General features: G+C 49.6%; 1 protein-coding gene across 6 annotated transcripts in view; it reads left to right on the forward strand.

The window, feature by feature from the left end:
* The window catches only part of KIAA0753 (KIAA0753 ortholog), a 63,589-nt gene extending 60,458 nt beyond the window's left edge, over positions 1 to 3,131 (forward strand). For all 6 annotated transcript variants that reach the window (XM_012185538.4, XM_042255546.1, XM_060395339.1 and 3 more), the window contains one exon: positions 1,647 to 3,131. In XM_012185538.4, coding sequence (XP_012040928.2) covers positions 1,647 to 1,764 — 118 coding nt within the window. In that variant the 3' untranslated portion in view covers positions 1,765 to 3,131. The remainder of the gene's footprint in view (positions 1 to 1,646) is intronic.
* Positions 3,132 to 17,684: the final 14,553 nt, after the last annotated feature.

The raw sequence follows: 17,684 nt of genomic DNA on the forward strand, positions 1-17,684 counted from the left end.
AAACTTGCAATTTCCTGCCCCCTGTCCCATAAAGAAGGCCCCCATCCTTTCTTCTGTCAGGCAGTTGGTAAGCCGTGGGAAGTGGGCTGGGCCAGTTAGTTAGCATCCAGCCACCTCTGTCAAGCCATTTAGTGTCTGGCCTTCTCTGGCTTCAGCTGTCTCGAGGGTGAGGTCCCTCCAGTAGGTGTTACAGGCCTCTACCTCAAGCCTGACTTTGGAGTCTAAGCACTACCTTCTTACTGTCTAAGGAAGCAAGACCTCTCACCTTGTTTTTCTTTTTTTTTCTTTCTTTTTTTTTTTTTAATTTTAAAATCTTTAATTCTTACATGCATTCCCAAACATGAACCCCCCTCCCACCTCCCTCCCCATAACATCTCTCTGGGTCATCCCCATGCACCAGCCCCAAGCATGCTATATCCTGTGTCAGACATAGACTGGCGATTCAATTCTTACATGATAGTATACATGTTAAAATGCCATTCTCCCAAATCATCCCACCCTCTCCCTCTCTCTCTGAGTCCAAAAGTCCGTTATACACATCTGTGTCTTTTTCGCTGTCTTGCGTACAGGGTCGTCATTGCCATCTTTCTAAATTCCATATATATGTGTTAGTATACTGTATTGGTGTTTTTCTTTCTGGCTTACTTCACTCTGTATAATCGGCTCCAGTTTCATCCATCTCATCAGAACTGATTCAAGTGAATTCTTTTTAACGGCTGAGTAATACTCCATTGTGTATATGTACCACAGCTTTCTTATCCATTCATCTGCTGATGGGCATCTAGGTTGTTTCCATGTCCTGGCTATTATAAACAGTGCTGTGATGAACATTGGGGTACATGTGTCTCTTTCAATTCTGGTTTCCTCGGTGTGTATGCCCAGCAGTGGGATCGCTGGGTCATAAGGTAGTTCTATTTGCAATTTTTTAAGGAATCTCCACACTGTTCTCCATAGTGGCTGTACTAGTTTGCATTCCCACCAACAGTGTAGGAGGGTTCCCTTTTCTCCACACCCTCTCCAGCATTTATTGCTTGCAGATTTTTGGATTGTAGCCATTCTGACTGGTGTGAAGTGGTACCTCATTGTGGTTTTGATTTGCATTTCTCTAATAATGAGTGATGTTGAGCATCTTTGCATGTGTTTGTTAGCCATCCGTATGTCTTCTTTGGAGAAATGTCTATTTAGTTCTTTGGCCCATTTTTTGATTGGGTCGTTTATTTTTCTGGAATTGAGCTGCATAAGTTGCTTGTATATTTTTGAGATTAGTTGTTTGTCAGTTGCTTCATTTGCTATTATTTTCTCCCATTCCGAAGGCTGTCTTTTCACCTTGCTTATAGTTTCCTTTGTTGTGCAGAAGCTTTTAATTTTAATTAGATCCCATTTGTTTATTTTTGCTTTTATTTCCAGAATTCTGGGAGGTGGATCCTGCTGTGATTTATGTCTGAGAGTGTTTTGCCTATGTTCTCCTCTAGGAGTTTTATAGTTTCTTCACCTTGTTTTTCTTCTTCCAAAATACTTTAGCCATTCTTGGCCCTTTGAATTTCTGTTTAAATCTTAAAAGTGACTCGGTAAGTCCCTCAACTGAGTAACAGAACGGCTCCCATACTTGGCTATATGTACCTTTAGCTTTGTTGTTTGTCTTCCAGCTTTTCAGAAGAGCTGGTCGATGAAGCCCTGGGGGCTGTGGCTGCTGAACTGCAGGACATGTGTGAAGATTACGCAGAAGCCGTGTTCACCTCAGAGTTCTTGGAACCTGCTACGTGACGGCTCACTGGCCAAGGGGCGGCACCCCCGCTTGGTTTTAGCCACAGGAAGGCTTTGTCCTCAGCTGTCCCTCCGAGCCCAGAAGAGCTGCCCACTGGGACGAAGGACGCGCCTCACTCTGATCCTCTCATTGTCAGAGCGAATGGTTCTGATAGCTTATGACGGGATGTGTCCTATTTATGAGTGCCCAGGAAACATGAATCGATGACAGTATAATATTTTCTGAATGTGTAGTTTTCCCATTGAAATACCATGGTCATTCCACTGGCTCAGTTTGGTGATCAGAAGGTTCTGAAAGGTAGTAGATTAAGTCTGCTTCACACAGGGATTCAAGTTGCTATTGACCTGCCCTGATGCCCGCACAAGAGCAGTTACTGTCTGGTCCCATCACCTGGCTCATGTTCCCTGCTCTGAGAGTTCCTACCAGGACACCTGTCCTGCTGGGTTATAGACTTTTGTCCAGCACAGGACTTGGTTATGCTGCCCAGCCCTGCTCTCTTATTAAAATAGGAACCCAGCAGTTATCCGCGTGTAACAGCAAACACACGCTCCTCTCATTCTCAGTTGCTAAGTGCTTCTCCACATTTTTAGTCCCTCAAGTCTTCTGTTGCTGTGAGCTGACGTATTCTGATACACAAAACTCTGAATTCAGAGGAAGTTTATGGACCTCAGGAGAGGCTGCCTTCTCTGGGGTTTGGGCGGAGGTACGAGCTCACTCTCCTCCCTGCTGAGGTCACGAGTGTCTTATGTCTCCGCACCGGAAGGGAGCCTGAGTGGGAGGACAGAATAGATCCGGATGGTGTGAAGATGACAGGGTCTCCCCCAAGACAGGAATAAACTTAAGAACCACAACAGCTTAGTCCTCGAACGTCTTATAAGTCCTGTTTTACCAGGAGGAAAGCCTCTTGTGCTTTCAGAAACTGAGTTCAGAAAAAGAAAAGGAACGTGTCTAAAATAAGGCCGCTGCCTGGAAAAAGTTCCCCTCACTTTTTTTTGCCTGAGGCCTTTGGTGAAAGAAATGTAGAGAACGAGTGACGTGAGACACACCCCGCGGAATAATGTGAATCTTTTTATAGCACGTACAGTGTTGTCATCTGGGATTTGCCTCTGAAGTACAAGTATTTCAGGTGATAATTTAAGCTGCTTGATCACATGTACTTGTGCAAAATTGATTTTCATTTAATGTTAATGTTTTCCTGCTTAATTTTATATAACCTCAGAATTTAAAAGGCCTCAAGGGAAATTATAGGTCTTTAATTTGAGGAATTACATAATGTACACTTGAATGGATAGAAGCGTCTGTTATTGATAATTTGAGTGATGGTTTTTATTGTTGATTTTTTAAATAAAGTTGATATTTTAAAGTATCTACATGTTGCTTTAAAATAATTTACATATCCTTTTTCCTCTCAGGCAAAGTGAAATGGGATTTACAGGAACCACTGAGAATACTTTTATATTTAATATGAGTATAGTGGATTATTTGCCACCTCTCATCCTCCCCCAGAAAGAAATACATGATAATGAAAGCTAACATTTATTGAGCACATACTATGTACCAGCCATAGGTCTAAATGCTTTCCCTGTATTAATTTATTTAATCCTCATATCCATGTGAGGTGGATACCATTATTATTCCCATTTTATAGATGAATCAGATGAGGCCCAGGATGGGGCGATAATCTGATCAAACAAGCCTATGTTCAGCAATGCCGTGGGCATGGGTTCATTTACTTACTCCATGAAGATAGTTGTCGAAGTTTCGAGAGTTCACTTGAATGCATCTTCCTGTCTGCGCTCAGCGTGTGACGCCACCCCTCCAGACGCTGTGGTCTGGAGCAGTCCTTTGCTAAGTCCTGTCTGCTACAGAGTCAAGTCCAGACTCCTTTGCTTTGTTTGCAGATCTTTCCAGCATCTCTCCTACTCCCTGTTGCTCTTGCCTGGGGGTGAGGCTTACACCCGCTTCTGGGTCCGCTCACTGCTCCACCGCCCTGGCCCACAGCGAACCTCCTCAGCCAAAGCTTATTCTTTGAAGATGCAAAAATAACCACAAGAAATTAAAACTTTCATCTGAAAATGGAAGTTGAATCCTTCAAATATAAATTTTCCTTTGTACAGCCTTGCAGTTATCCCAGACCTCTAGCATTTGTTCATGAGCAAAGGCTGGTCATTCTCTAATCCCCTCCAGTTTTCTCCTGACCTGTCCAGGTGTTCTTTTCAGAAACAGAGATGCATGTGTGTCGTAGTCCTGTGTTGCATAGGCTGTCCCAATGGACAGACGTGCTGAAATCCCTGTGTTCCTTGCCCTGATCTGTCCAGCTTCACAGCCCTGGCCACTGGGGGCCCCCTGTTAACATGTTTGCCTGTTGTCTGTTCAGCTCCTTGAGGGCAAGGCCTCCGCCTAGCCATGTAGTTGTCACTAAGTCGTGTCCGACTCTTGCCAGGCTCCTCTGTCCATTCCCTCTGGATTTCCCAGGCAAGAAGGCTGGAGTGGGTTGCCATTTCCTTCCCCAGGAGATCCTCTCAACCCAGGGGTCAAAGCCACGTCAGCTGCATTGGCAGGTGGGTTCTTTCCCTCGGAACCTCCAGGGAAGCCTGGGGACAGGTAGGTAGTGCTCTGTAAATTGTTTTGAGTTAAAGAACAAGGCATACTTTTTCCTCAGATAGGTTTTGGTTTGGGATGGGGGCTCTATCACATATCTGCAGTGTCCAGGAAAATCTTTGTTAACTCTTGGTGACCTGCTGTAGGATGCTGCCTGTGAGGAACTGTAGATTCCGTTTCTGAGGCACCGAGGCATTGGGGATTCCAACTCAGAACTTCCAGAACTACTGTGGAATGGGCGTGGGGAAAGGGCAGAGGAGTGGATGGGAACTGCAGAAATGACTACTTTGGTGCTGGGGTCCCTTCCCCCTCTGCCTGTGGTGTTGGAGGTCAGAGGGGAGATGGTGAGGCGCATCCTTTCTGCCTCCCCTCCCTCCCTCCACTCACAGTTCCTGCTTCCCTGAAACTGAGGGGTGGGGACCGTGTGTGTGTGTACAAGGAGTGGGCAGCTGGAGGCAGGGCCTGGAGGAGCTATGAATTGGGCACCAGTGGGTCTGAAGGCAGGGGTGAGGGTCTGAGCGAAGCCTCCAGGGCCCAGAGGAGAGGAAGGAGCTCTAAGCCGGGTGGGAAATCTAGTTTCCTCTCTGGCGCAGCGTGCCGCGTGTGTGCTAAGTCACTTCAGTTGTGTCTGAGTCTGTGACCCCATGGACTGCAGCATGCCAGGATTCCCTGTCCTTCACTGTCTCTAGGAGTTTGCTCAAACTCAAGTCCATTGAGTTGGTGATGCCATTCAACCATCTCATCCTCTGCTTCTTATGTCCTCAATCTTTCCCAGGATCAGGATCTTTTCCCATGAGTCAGCTCTTTGCATCAGGTGAGCAAAGTATTGAAGCTTCAGCTTCAGCCTCAGTCCTTCCAATGAATATTCAGGGTTGATTTTCTTTAGGATGGACTGGTTTGATCTCCTTGCTTTCCAAGGGACTCTCAAGAGTCTTCTCCAGCACCACAGTTCGAAAGCATCAGTTTTTCAGCATCAGCCTGCTTTGTGGTCCAACTCTCACATCCAGACATGACTACTGGAAAAACCATAGCTTTGACTACACGGTTTATTAGTTGATTGACCCTAATGCAGGCTGGCCTGGAAGGGCTTCTGCCAGGCATTTCGAGGGTTTCCTATAGACTTCCCAGGAAATCCCAGTTTGGGCTGCGGCCTGACCCCAAGAGATCTCAATCAACTGGTCCATCAGGGCAGGTCTCACCCTGCCCCGGTGCGTAGCTCTGCTAATGGCCCTAGGCTGGCTGGCTCCCAGGACCTCAAGTGTGGCCTCAGACCCTCAGCCTGGATCAGGGAGCCCCTAAATTGCCCCCACCTTCTCTGATAACCCCCCTACATCTGCTCTTCTTCCTGGGGTCCTCTTAGCTGTTTCTGGGTCCATCTGCTTAGTAACCCTGATCAATTATTCTTTAACCAAATCTCTTGCTTTTCACCAACTTTTCTGACTGACTTACCATCCACCCAACTGAACTTCTTCCTGTGGCTGAGTCCATGCGTTCCTGCCATGAACGTGCTGGCACCCCCACCAGCAATGCCCTAGTGGGTGAGGCCAGTCCCCTCCATGTCCCACTGCCATGAAATGGGTACCACACCTGCACCCGCTACCCTTCCCTGAGCCCTGGTTCTCCCGGGAGCTGCTGGAGGGGCTCCTCCTCTCTCATTCCACTCTGGATCCAGAAGTCACCCTCCCCCAGAGCCCCTTCTGTCACAGCCTTTGCCTTCCCAGGCACTTTGGCTTCCATTGCAACCCTCCCCCAGGGCCTTCCACGCCCACTCTGGGGGTGCCTTCTCACCTTGCTCATTCCCTGCCCTCCCCTATAGCCAGCCTTCCTCACTGCCTCCTCCCGGGACCTTGCCCTTCTGCTCTGCTTGGCTCCCTGGAATCTTCCACCTACACACCATTCCTCTGTCTTCGCTTGGGTGTGGGTGAGGTCAGCCCAAGGCCTCGCACTTGTCACACGCCTGTGCTGAGAAACCCCTTCAACACTTCTGCCACTCACTGGGTGGGGCCCTGAAGACCTCGGCTCTGTCTCTGTCCCTGCCTGGCAGCCCGTTAGGGAATGGGAGAATTGCAGCAGTGCCCTTCTCTAACATGCTGTGACCAGATCCTGGACACCTGGGCTCTGCCATCTATCCCGTGAACCCCAGGGTTCCCTGAGTCTGGCCTGAGTTCTAGGAGGCCCCCAGCAGACAGTTCCTCAAGATGGCCTGGGAAGCTGGGAGTCCAGAGAGCTGGGGAGATGAGGCTGGCTACCAGACCCCGTGCCTTTACAGCCCCTAAAGACCAATCTCCAGGGCCAGGGCCAGGGTCAGGGTCAGGAGGAAACAATGGTTCTCCTTAACCACGATTGTGCAACACACCTGACCCAAAAGGTCAAGTGAATACCTGGGGTTTGACCTCATCCCACATCTCCTCAGCACTTTGCAAGTCACAAAATGCCTTTCAGTACATCCGTTCTCATTCAGTCACTGCAGCCATCCTGTTTTGTGTAACACCGGTAACACAGACTACTTAAGAATGTGAGCCATGAGTTAAAATCTCCCAGGACCTCCATGCCTTAGTTTCCCAATCTGTGAAATGGGGATAAGAGTAGCGCCCACCCAGGGTTACTACGCAGGTTAAGGGAAATAATCCACGCAGAGTATTGAAAAGAGCACCTGGCGGATAGTAAATGCTCAACAAATGTTCACTCGTAGGTTTATCACAAGGGGGGAACTTCTGGCTGTTCTCATAGCCTTTCTTCTGAAGTACTTTCTTTGCCTCCTTGGCCCTGTTGTTCTTCCTTCTCACAGCTCTGTGTCTCTTCTTGCCCTCGAAGCTGAACACTCGTCAACACTTCGCCATGCCTACGGCTGCCCTGAACCACATCTAGTTTCCTCTCCAGCTGGTCCCCTGGTCCCCTCAGAGAGTTGTCCCCTTTGGCCATGGGACTAACTGTATTACCGTGGACAGTGATCCTGCACGCTTGCTCTAGGGATCCCAAAACCTTCTGAAAGAGACCACACCCTTATGGGGCAGGCGGATAAAGTATGAATAGCCTTGTTTTATCCTCTTTTTCCTTTTATTTGGCTGCACCAGGCAGCATGCAGGATCTTTATTCCCTGACCAGGGATTGAACTCACAACCCCCTGCATTGGGAGCGTGGAATCTTAACCACTGGACTGCCAGGGAAGTCTCAACAGCCTTGTTTCACAGATGAAAAAACTGAGGTCTACAGAAATGACGATGTCTTTTGGGCGCCCAGTGACGGAACCAGAACTCAGTCTGCCTCTTTTGACTTCAAATCTAGTAACCTTTCCATCCTGTGATACCATTTGGTCTTTCTCTCCAGCAGATGTTTCTCAGACAGTCTAGAAAATCTTGGTAGATATAATTGTAAGTGAAATCTCCATTTAAAAATACTTGTTATGGTCCTGCTCTCTGCCAGGCACTCGGTTTGCTCTGGGCATACAAAGATGATTAAGATGTATTTCCCACCCTCCTGACACAGCCCAGCACAGCAGCACCACTGCTCCGAGTTGAGCTGTTGCCTCCGTTTTCGTCATCTGTGTCTCTCATTCCCTGCCCTCCAGCTGGGCCCTGAACCAGCCGCCCAGAACCCCACCCACAGAGCCTTGATAATAATCCACTGAGTGCTGACCAGGTACTAGGGGCTTCATTTACATGATCTCATTTGATTCTCATGGGTTCCCTGGTGGCTCAGATGGTCAAGGATCTGCCCACATTGCAAGAGACCCGGGTTTGATCCCTGGGTCAGGAAGATCCCCTGGAGAAGGGAATGGCAATCTACTCCATTATTCTTGCCTGGAGAATTCATGGACAGAGGAGTCAGGTGGGCTACAGCCCATGGGGTCACAAAGAGTCGGACAGGACTGAGCAACTGACACTAAACTGAAATAGAGATTATTAACCCCTTTTACAGAGGAAACTGAAGCCAAGTGAGATGGAGATATTCCCAACTAGAAAGTGGTTCCAGGTCTGATGACAAATTTGGGCTATTCCCAGCATACCGCAATGGCTCTCCCTGGGCCCTGGCATCCACACTCTCACTGCCAAGGACCTTGGTTCAAATGTTGGTCAGGGAACAAAGATCCCACAAGCTAAATGGTGTGGCAAAAAAGAATAAAAATATGTCTTAAGACTAGATCACAAGAGTCATTTTTGTTTGCATTAATATTCATTCAAAGTTCACTACATGTACAGAAATTCAGATAGTTAAAGCACAGACCCTCGTAAGGCAGAATGAAAACCAAGGTGAAACAGAAAGTAACAGAGTATATACTGAAAGGAGTGATTCATTTTTACTGCTTGACAGTTGTGATCCTGGTGGTCTTCATGGAGGAGGTGGTATTTGCATTCGCCCTTGAAAGATAACTGAAACTCTAGTAATTATAGAAGTGGGGAAGGATCCTCCAGGCAGAGGGAACAGCAGGGCAAGGATTGAACTCTCAAAGGGGGAGGGCATGGGTGAATATAATGCGATTAGGGTAAGGTGCTAGAGGGGTTTAGCCAGAGCCGAGATGCCTGCACGGAGAGCCTGTGTGACCTGGGACTGAGTGCATGTGAGCCAGTGCGGAGTGACCTCGGCAGCTCATGACTCCTCTCAACAAGGAATTTTTGTCTGGCTTCGAGAAGATGCCTTGAACAGAAACAAACTGTTTCCCTCACCTTCCCTTCCCTTCCCTTGAAAGCAGCGTTTGCCCCAGATTGCCCCTGCTCAAGCCGACTAATCTGTACTCTGTTTCTAAATGGGGGAGTCTACTGGGAACCCCAGGCCCCTGCCAAGCGCTCCATCTGTATTTAATCAATCCCTCCTCTGAAATCCAATCCGTCATAAATTCCAGCCTTGCAATAAATGTGCGAGAGGTCTGCAGGGACGGGCTTCTGTAGTGAATGAGAGACAGAACAGCTACCCAAACCACTGAATCGGGAACAATGGGGATCCGACGGACATGCTGCAAGAGGGGCAAATGCTGACGCCTAAGCAGTCGCCCAGGGAGCCCCAGGGAGCCCCAGGGAGCCCCAGGGAGCCCCACCCGCCCAGGGCCCCCGCTGTGCCCTCAGCACGTCCTCCGCCTGGCCTCCCAGCCCTTATTAGCTCCTGGTAATGGATTTTATATCTGCTCAGTGTGACGGAGGCGTCTTGGCAATCCCAAGACCTGCAGAGTCTCCTCTAGGCCCTCCAATGAGAAGCCGGCAGCCTCGTCAGGCACGGAGGTGGCTCTCCAGCCAACATTTACTTTTGTGTCAAAAAGAAATCCCAGGCATGTTTGGAACAGATGCGGGGCCCGCTGAGCCATGGGGGCTTTTCGAGGACAATCGGGGCTGGGCCCTGGGATGTAGCTTTCCCGTTGGTGCTGATTCTGTGGTCCTTGCCTGGGGAAGGCAGGGCGGCTGGGTGGGCCCGGCTCCTCACTCCATGCTGGGCCCTGAGACGCATGCATGGTCGGGCACTGCCGCAGCCCTGTGACCTGTCTGTGGCGGGCATGGCAGAAGGCCACCTTGCTGCGGGAGGGCACAGGGATGCTGGCTCAGCTCTGCCAAAGCTTTTAATTAACTCATATAATCATTCACAGCTTTAGACACCAACACACCCTGGTCTCTCCACACTAACTCGGGGGGCCTCTTTTCTCAGCTGCACAAAGGGCTTGACTGAAATAGGAGTTCTGGCTGTTTTGAAGAGTCAGAGTCCATTCAAAAATCTGGAAAAAATCACGGACTCTTGCCTCAAAAAACACACATACAAACACAAGTACACACACAAACACACACACACACATATATATATCATATGCACACATACACATACATATATATACATATATTGAATATATATGCACACATACACACACCTATGGTGTCATGTCAGGGGGATCCAGGCAGGCTCGGATGGGGCCTGAACCCTGAACTGAATGATTGTCGGATCTGACCTCTTCCCCTGTCATCCTCCTGAAGCTGTCTGTGTACAAGCAGCGTCCCCATCACAAAGCTTTTCCTAACCTCTTACTCTGAGGTAGACATAGGAGGTTTATCACCCCCTTTGTGCTTAGTCACTCGGTTGTGCCTGACTCTTTGCAACCTCATGGACTGTAGCCTGCAAGGCTCCTCTGTCCATGAGATTCTCCATGCAAGAATACTGAAGTGGGTTGCCATGCCCTCCTCCAGGGGATCTTCCTAACCAAGGAATCGAATCCAGGTCTCCCGCATTGCAAGTGGATTCTTTACCATCTGAACCACAGATCTTATAGAAAATCAGGAGTGGAATTGGGTCTCTTTACCTCCACTACTGTTTCCTCTAACTTTTTAAGACTATGCCTCCTTTTTTGAAAATATTTTTTTTAATGTGGACCATTTTTAAAGTCTTTATTGAATATGTTACAATATTGCTTCTGTTTGTCAGGAGACATGCAGGATCTTAGCTCCCCGACCAGGGATTGAACCTGCACACCTTGCAGAGGAAGGCGAAATCTTAACCGCTGGACTGCCAGGGACGTCCCTGTGTTCCTTTCGATGCATGGGGGAAAAGATCTCATTTCCCCACCCCAGGAATCTCTAATAACTCACGGTAGGGAGGGGAGCAGAAATCTACCTCTCTAAGTTGAGGTTCACCAAATCTCAGGCCAGGTGGCTAAATTTTACTTTCTAGAGCTTGAAGTATAACGTGAACTCTGGAAATCATAGTTGTTCTTTTTTTCTAAGTATGAAATGTCTTAACATTGAAAAATTTGAAATCCTGTTACAGCCTGCAGCAGCCTGGACTAAGAAGCACAATGGAAGGACTGACAGCCTGTTCCTGTGTTTGTGAGGTCATCTGGCCCCTTCCCTGCAGTTTCCTGCAGGGGACACACCAGGACTCTCGTGTTCTGAGGACACCAGTCCCAGGTGGCTCTAGGCAGCAGAAAGCAGTGCTCTCCTGAAGGTTCTGGCACCCTTAACCTCAGCAAGTCTTCAGGACTGAGCTTTTGTGGGGTGGCAGGGGCTCTGTCAGGCTTCCCTGGTGGCTCAGTGGTAAACAATCCTCCTGCAATGCAGGAGATGCAGGAGACTCAGGTTCAATTCCTGGGTGGGGAAGATCCCCTGGAGGAGGGTATGACAACCCACTCCAGTATTCTTACCTAAAGAATCCCCGTGGACAGAGGTGCCTGGTGGGCTACAGTCCACGGGGTTGCAAAGAGTTGGACATGAGTAAAGTGATTAAACAGCAGCAGCAGCAAAGTTTATGTCATCCATGAACTGACACAGCCCCCAGTTCCTCAGTGATTTGGGGGACTTCCCTGGCGGTCCAGTGGTTAAGACCCTGTGCCTCCGCTGTAGGGGATATGGGTTCCATCCTTAGTTGGGGAGTTGGGATCCCACGTGCCCTCATCCCCCCTCTCTTCCTTACACATTTCATGACTGAAAGTCAAGGCTTCCCGTGAATCCTTTCCTTGCCGTATTTGCCTTCCTGCCTCTAGAAATGGATTTGCATAAAATAACCAGAGGGAATTTCTACAACTGCCTCTTTATTCACCCGAAGTCCTTCTGGGCCTGAATGTTTCCTTGATGGACTGCGATCCTTCAGCCGGTAATTTAATTGGCACCTGCCCCGTGTAATGTCTCCCCTCCGTGGTTTACAAGGGTGGGGGGAGCGATTTAGCTCTGAAAGGGATGTTTCTGTCTTCGAGAAAGGCCTAGAGTCCCCCGAGCATCTTTTCACCCGGGCAAGTAATCTAGTATATCTTTAATAAGTGGAGTCAATTCACTTTTGGAGCCCTTGTAAGATTCAGCCTTTGAGTCATTCTGACCAGAAGCGTTCAGATGCCAATAGGAATAGATAGCTGCAGCAGTGCCCACCCACAGATCTGCCCTGGGATGCGAGGCCAGCTGCTCAGGGGAGGGAGGCACTGATAGCCCCAGTAGGCTTCTGCCCTGGCCAAGGCTGCAGCATCAGTGCCCTGGAGAGTCCTGCTGACTCAGCTTTTCCACCTGCCAGAGCATCTCCAGTGTGGGCTTTGGAAAACCACAGAGTCAGGGCCCAGCGGCAAAGATGCTGGGTAAGAACCTAGCATAGACAGGACAGTGCCCGAGGCTGCACCTGGAGTTTAGTGGTAGAATTTCAGCTTCTCAGCTTCCTGTGTCTTGCTTTTGTCTTATTTATTTCTCATCTTCTTCTCTGTAGAGGTTAAGGGGGAGAATTGTAGATATCAGAGGGCTTGGTTTGGAATACTTGGCCCACTACTTACTAGCTGTGTGACCTAAAGAAAGATACCTAGCCTCTCTGAGCCTGTTCCTTATCTGTGAAATGGGAACGGTTATAATAATGACATCACCGACTTGATGGACATGAGTTTGAGCAAGCTCCAGGAGTTGGTGATGGACAGGGAAGCCTGCCGTGCTACAGTCCATGCGGTCACAAAGAGTTGGACACGACTGAGTGACTGAACTGAACTGATAATAATGCCTCCCTCATTATATTGCTGGAAGGATTAAATGAGGCGCCACGTGAAAAGGACTTAAAATACTTCCAGGTACACAGTAGTCACTCAGCAAGTATCTCTTGTTGTTGTTGTACTGTTGGAGAGAAACAGAGTGGATGTAAAGAGCCTTCTTCCAGCTGGCCTAACAGAGAGGTCTGAAGGTTTTAGCAAAGTCTGGAGACAGAAGGATGGACAGATTGACCCCTTTTAGCAGTTCTCTCCGAGTCTCTACAATGACTGTGTCTTGGCTTCTATCCAGCAGTTATCTGAGCCTTGGTGGTGTGGGGTCCTCTCTGGAGAGTTAAGACTGATACACTTTGATATCTGTATCAACAAATACCGATGATGCCTCTGCAGAGAGAGTGGTGGGAGGTGTGGTCTGCAGTGGGAGCTTTAATCACACGCGGGCCACAGGGGCTGCCAGCGTTTATTCCTGTTGAACAGGAGGCCTTTCTGTGCTGACTTCAGCTCAGACCACCCACCTCCTTCTCCATCACCTCCTGGGGAGGTGTGTGGTGGGTACCACCCTGCTTGGATCTGGAGGAGAGTGAGAAAACTGGTATCACAGGCTGAGCTTCCGGCTCAGTGAGGCTGTGGCCGTCCTGCTGGCTCTGTGGAGTGTTCTGAGTGGATGGAGCCTCCGGTTCTAAATTAGGACGAGTCCTTTTCCCTGTTCTGGCCTCCCTTTTACTATTATCAGATGGGGCACTGGCAGAACACACTCTCTCAGAGTAGCTTGCTGTTGCGGTGACTTGGGGAATCTACGTGTCCCCAGTGGCCCTACGGCTCCTGCGCTGTGCATGTGCCCCAGAGAATCTCCAACGTGGAAACCCAAGAAGCGCAAGGGGATGTTTGCTGGAGCAGTATTTGTAGCAGCGAGGAGCTGTGAAAACTAAAGGCCCAAGAGGGGATGAGGGAATACAAGGTGAGGTCTTACCACACTATGAAACACTAGCATCGAAAGGAACCAGCCAAACCTACCAATATCAGTGTGAACAGATCTGAAAACACTGTTAAACGGGGGAGTAAGAAGTAGAACCAGCTAGCCACGGTGCCCTTATGGAAAGTTTTAAATACATCCACGCAGGTATATAGGGCTTCCCAGGTGGCGCTAGTGGTAAGAACCCACCTGCCAATGCAGGAGACGCAAGAAGCCCGAGGGTTTGATCCCTGGGCTGGGAAGGTCCCTGGAGGAGGGCATGGCAACCCGCTCCAGTATTCTTGCCTGGAGAATCCCAGGGACAGAGGACCTGGTGGGCTACAGGCCATAGAGTGGCAAAGAGTCAGACACGACTGAGTGACTGAGCGTGCACACATGCAGGTCTATAGCGCTCAGGGTAAACAGACAGGAGAAAGAGCTCCTAAAGGTAGACTGGAAAAACATGAGCATTCGGAGGAGAGGAACGGACTGGGCATGAAGACAGAAAGAGACCAAAAAAGAAAAAGACTTTGCCCAGACTGCTAGGAGATGCCATGAGCTCGTAAACACCAATCTTATTATAACCTACTAGGGGCCTCTCGGGTGAAAACAAAACAGATAAAGATGGTTCAGGTCAAGACGATTCCCTCAGGACCTTCCAGCACTGCCGTCCAGGTACTCGATCAGCATGGCCAGAGCTAGGACCTTGTAGAGGTTCAGAGCAAGGACCACATGGAGTAGTGGAGCCAGAGGAAAGTCGTATCTGAGGTATGCTGCTGCTGCTGCTGCTAAGTCGCTTCAGTCGTGTCCGACTCTGTGCGACCCCGTAGATGGCAGCCCACCAGGCTCCCCCGACCCTGGGATTCTCCAGGCAAGAACGCTGGAGTGGGTTGCCATTTCCTTCTCCAATGCATGAAAGTGAAAAGTGAAAGTGAAGTTGCTCAGTTGTGTCCGACTCTTAGCGACTCCATGGACTGCAGCCTACCAGGCTCCTCCGTCCATGGGATTTTCCAGGCAAGAGTACTGGAGTGGGGTGCCATTGCCTTCTCCTAGGTGCGGATAAAGCCACTGTCTATTACATAATCTATTTACATAATCTGGTTGCGATTTCCTGTCTTGTCAATACAGTTACATTAGTAATCAGGACCCACAGGCTGATCTATTGTCTCCTTGCTGCTGCTAAGTCACTTTAGTCGTGTCCGACTCTGTGCGACCCCCATAGACAGCAGCCCACCAGGCTCCCCCGTCCCTGGGATTCTCCAGGCAAGAACACCCTTAGGGCCTTATCATCCATACCTGTGTTTGGTTCTCTGCGTACTGGAATCTGTCATATATAAACAGTGTCACGTGCAGGGCCAGGGCAGGAGAGCAACAGGGCTGAGGTGGGCGAATCAGTAAGAGCTTGTTTCAGGCCCAGGTACTGATGGATGTTTGTAGGAGCGCAGACTCCAAGGACCACTCTTGCAGCGTGTTTTTGATTTTCACCCAGTTCTTCATTTGTATTTGGTCTAAATATAACTTGAAGACAACTGGGTTTGCTTGGGGCCAATCTCAACAGACTTGACATCAAACAAACACAAAATGCAGCTCCAACTGCAAACGGGAGACTCAGAGATAAATCGCTGCTAACCTATTGGGCAGCCTCTTAAATCAGCTCATTCCTCACAGCAGCAGCCACCTCTTTCTGCCTCCAAACAGCTTACCTCTTTTCTTAAAACACCTACCCTCAGCCTCTCCAGGTACTCTCTCCAAAATCCCTTCTACCAGCATGCCCCACTCAGAAGAAGAGAGGTGCCAGCGAAACAGCAATTGATGAGATAAAATCTAGACTGGAGCCTCAGTTCATCTCAGCACTCAAAAAATCAGGTGAGGTATCAGTTCAACAGGTTCTGCAAGATGTCTCCAAGCATCTCTCAAAATCCGTGAGGACTCAGGAATGTGAATGTCATCTAAATTTTGCAGCCCCTCACCCATCTTGTGGGCCTGGGGTGGACCATGGTCTCTGTAAAGGAGGAGCATTTGCCTTGGTCTACTGGCTGAGGTTCTGTCCCAGCCAGAGGCTCTTATACCTGGGGTCTGGCACTCACCTAAAAGGTCATTTGTGTTGATCTTAAGGGAATCTCCCTGCCTCTGTGCCTCTGCAGGGAGAGGCAGATGAGACCCTTGGTGATCCAATACTTCCTTTACAGCATTTGCTGTGAACATGAGGCTGCAGTTCCTGATGTAGCAGGAAAGGGGACAGGCAGAGTCCTAATGCTTTCTGAGATTGGAGGAGGAAGCACGGACTAGATAAGCCACAGCTCCCAGCAAGAAGGAGAGTTCTGGATACAAAAGCATATTCTCTCCAGTGTCCCGGATGAATTGGGGGCAGCCAGGTGAGAGAATGCAATAGTGAGGACAAACCAGCCCCTCCCAGCTGTTCTAGAAGGTTCCAAAGAAGAGCATCTGTTCCTAAGGTTGCTTTTGTGATTGGAGGTGATCCTCATGGCAGTGAACAACCACTTAGGTTCTTTAAAGTGTGGGAACCAGGGACTTCCCTAGCAGCCCAGTAGTTAAGATTTCACCTTCCAAAGCAGGGGCTGCGGCTTCAATCCCTGGCCAGGGAGATAAGATCCCACATGCCTCTTTGCCAAAAAGTCAGAACATTAAACAGAAGCACTATTGTAACAAATTCAATACAGACTTTGAATTAAAAAAAAAAAAAAAAAAAAAGCATGGAACCAGTGAGGAGGGGACCAAGAAGAGGAAAGCCAGGCCTGGAGACAGAGCTGGAAGGTATTTCCAGCGGTTCCACTGAGAGAGGATCACGTGAAACTGGTAGAGGCTGGGGAACTCAGTGTGGTGGGCACCGTTGCTGCCGGGCTTGAACTGGCCCTAGTCCTGCTCCAAGCTTCCTTCTGCAGGCATCCATTGGCAGTGGACGGGAGTAAGTCACTTAACCAGCCCATTGTCCTGCTGCTGACCCCCATACTGTCCACAAGTCACCATCAGAAAGTTGGGCAGTGGCCGTGCCAGGCCCAGCAGGCATGGCAATACCGAAGTCCACCAGCTGCCATGTGTCCAAAAAGGAAATAATTATAACCTGGTGTGGCTACCTCTCCATAGGGCCACACTGGCTGTTGTTGATGGTCACTTACCTGTCCAAGTGCCTTGGCAACCCCTCCCCAGGATGGACACCCAGGTCTTCCGTCTATAGTGTAGAGGAGTCTCCCCAGCCATCCCCCACTCCCCACCCGCCTGAAGCCCTCTGCTCTGTCCACATCTGTGTTCATGTTCTCCTGGGGACAGGCAGCACTGGCCTCTGCACCTTTCCCCTAATTCTCTGGGCTGGCAAGCTTGGCTGAGCCTGGGGTCACCTGGCAGTCCAGAGGCAACAGCTGACCAGATGGTGGGCAGGGGAAAGGGCCTGGTCAGCAGGTCCCAGAGGAAGGATCCTGTCTGGAACTCTGACACCGTCTCTTGGTCGCAGAGCTGGGAGCCCTGGCTGACTCTGGCTTCTCTCTCCTGCAGGCAGCCGAGGTCAGCGTCTCTAAATTGCTAGTTACTTCTTTCTTCAATTAAGGACGATTCTTCTGACGCGGGAAGTTAACTCCCACCAGTTAATCTAATGGCTTTGTGTCCTGATGTGTTTGCTGTCTGAAGGCAGGGCCAGCAGGTCACAGCCAGCACATTTGGGGGGCCAGGGCCCAACATTCCCTGTTGGACTCCAGAGCCACACAGCAACACTGATCTTCACGTGGGGGCTGGGACTGTGGCGGAGGTTGGAAGTGGGGAAGCCATGGATGGAGCCTGGATGCGTGTTGTCATGTGGCAAGTCTCCTTCACCTCTGGTCTACTGCCTTCCCATCTGAGAAATGGGGACACGGAGGAGGGTCTGGCTGGATGATTTCTGTCATTCCCATCAACTGGCCGCATCCCCTTACCCACCACACTCCCCTGCAAGAGTT

Source organism: Ovis aries, chromosome 11 (genome assembly GCF_016772045.2).
Source record: "Ovis aries strain OAR_USU_Benz2616 breed Rambouillet chromosome 11, ARS-UI_Ramb_v3.0, whole genome shotgun sequence".
Classification (NCBI taxonomy): domain Eukaryota; kingdom Metazoa; phylum Chordata; class Mammalia; order Artiodactyla; family Bovidae; genus Ovis; species Ovis aries.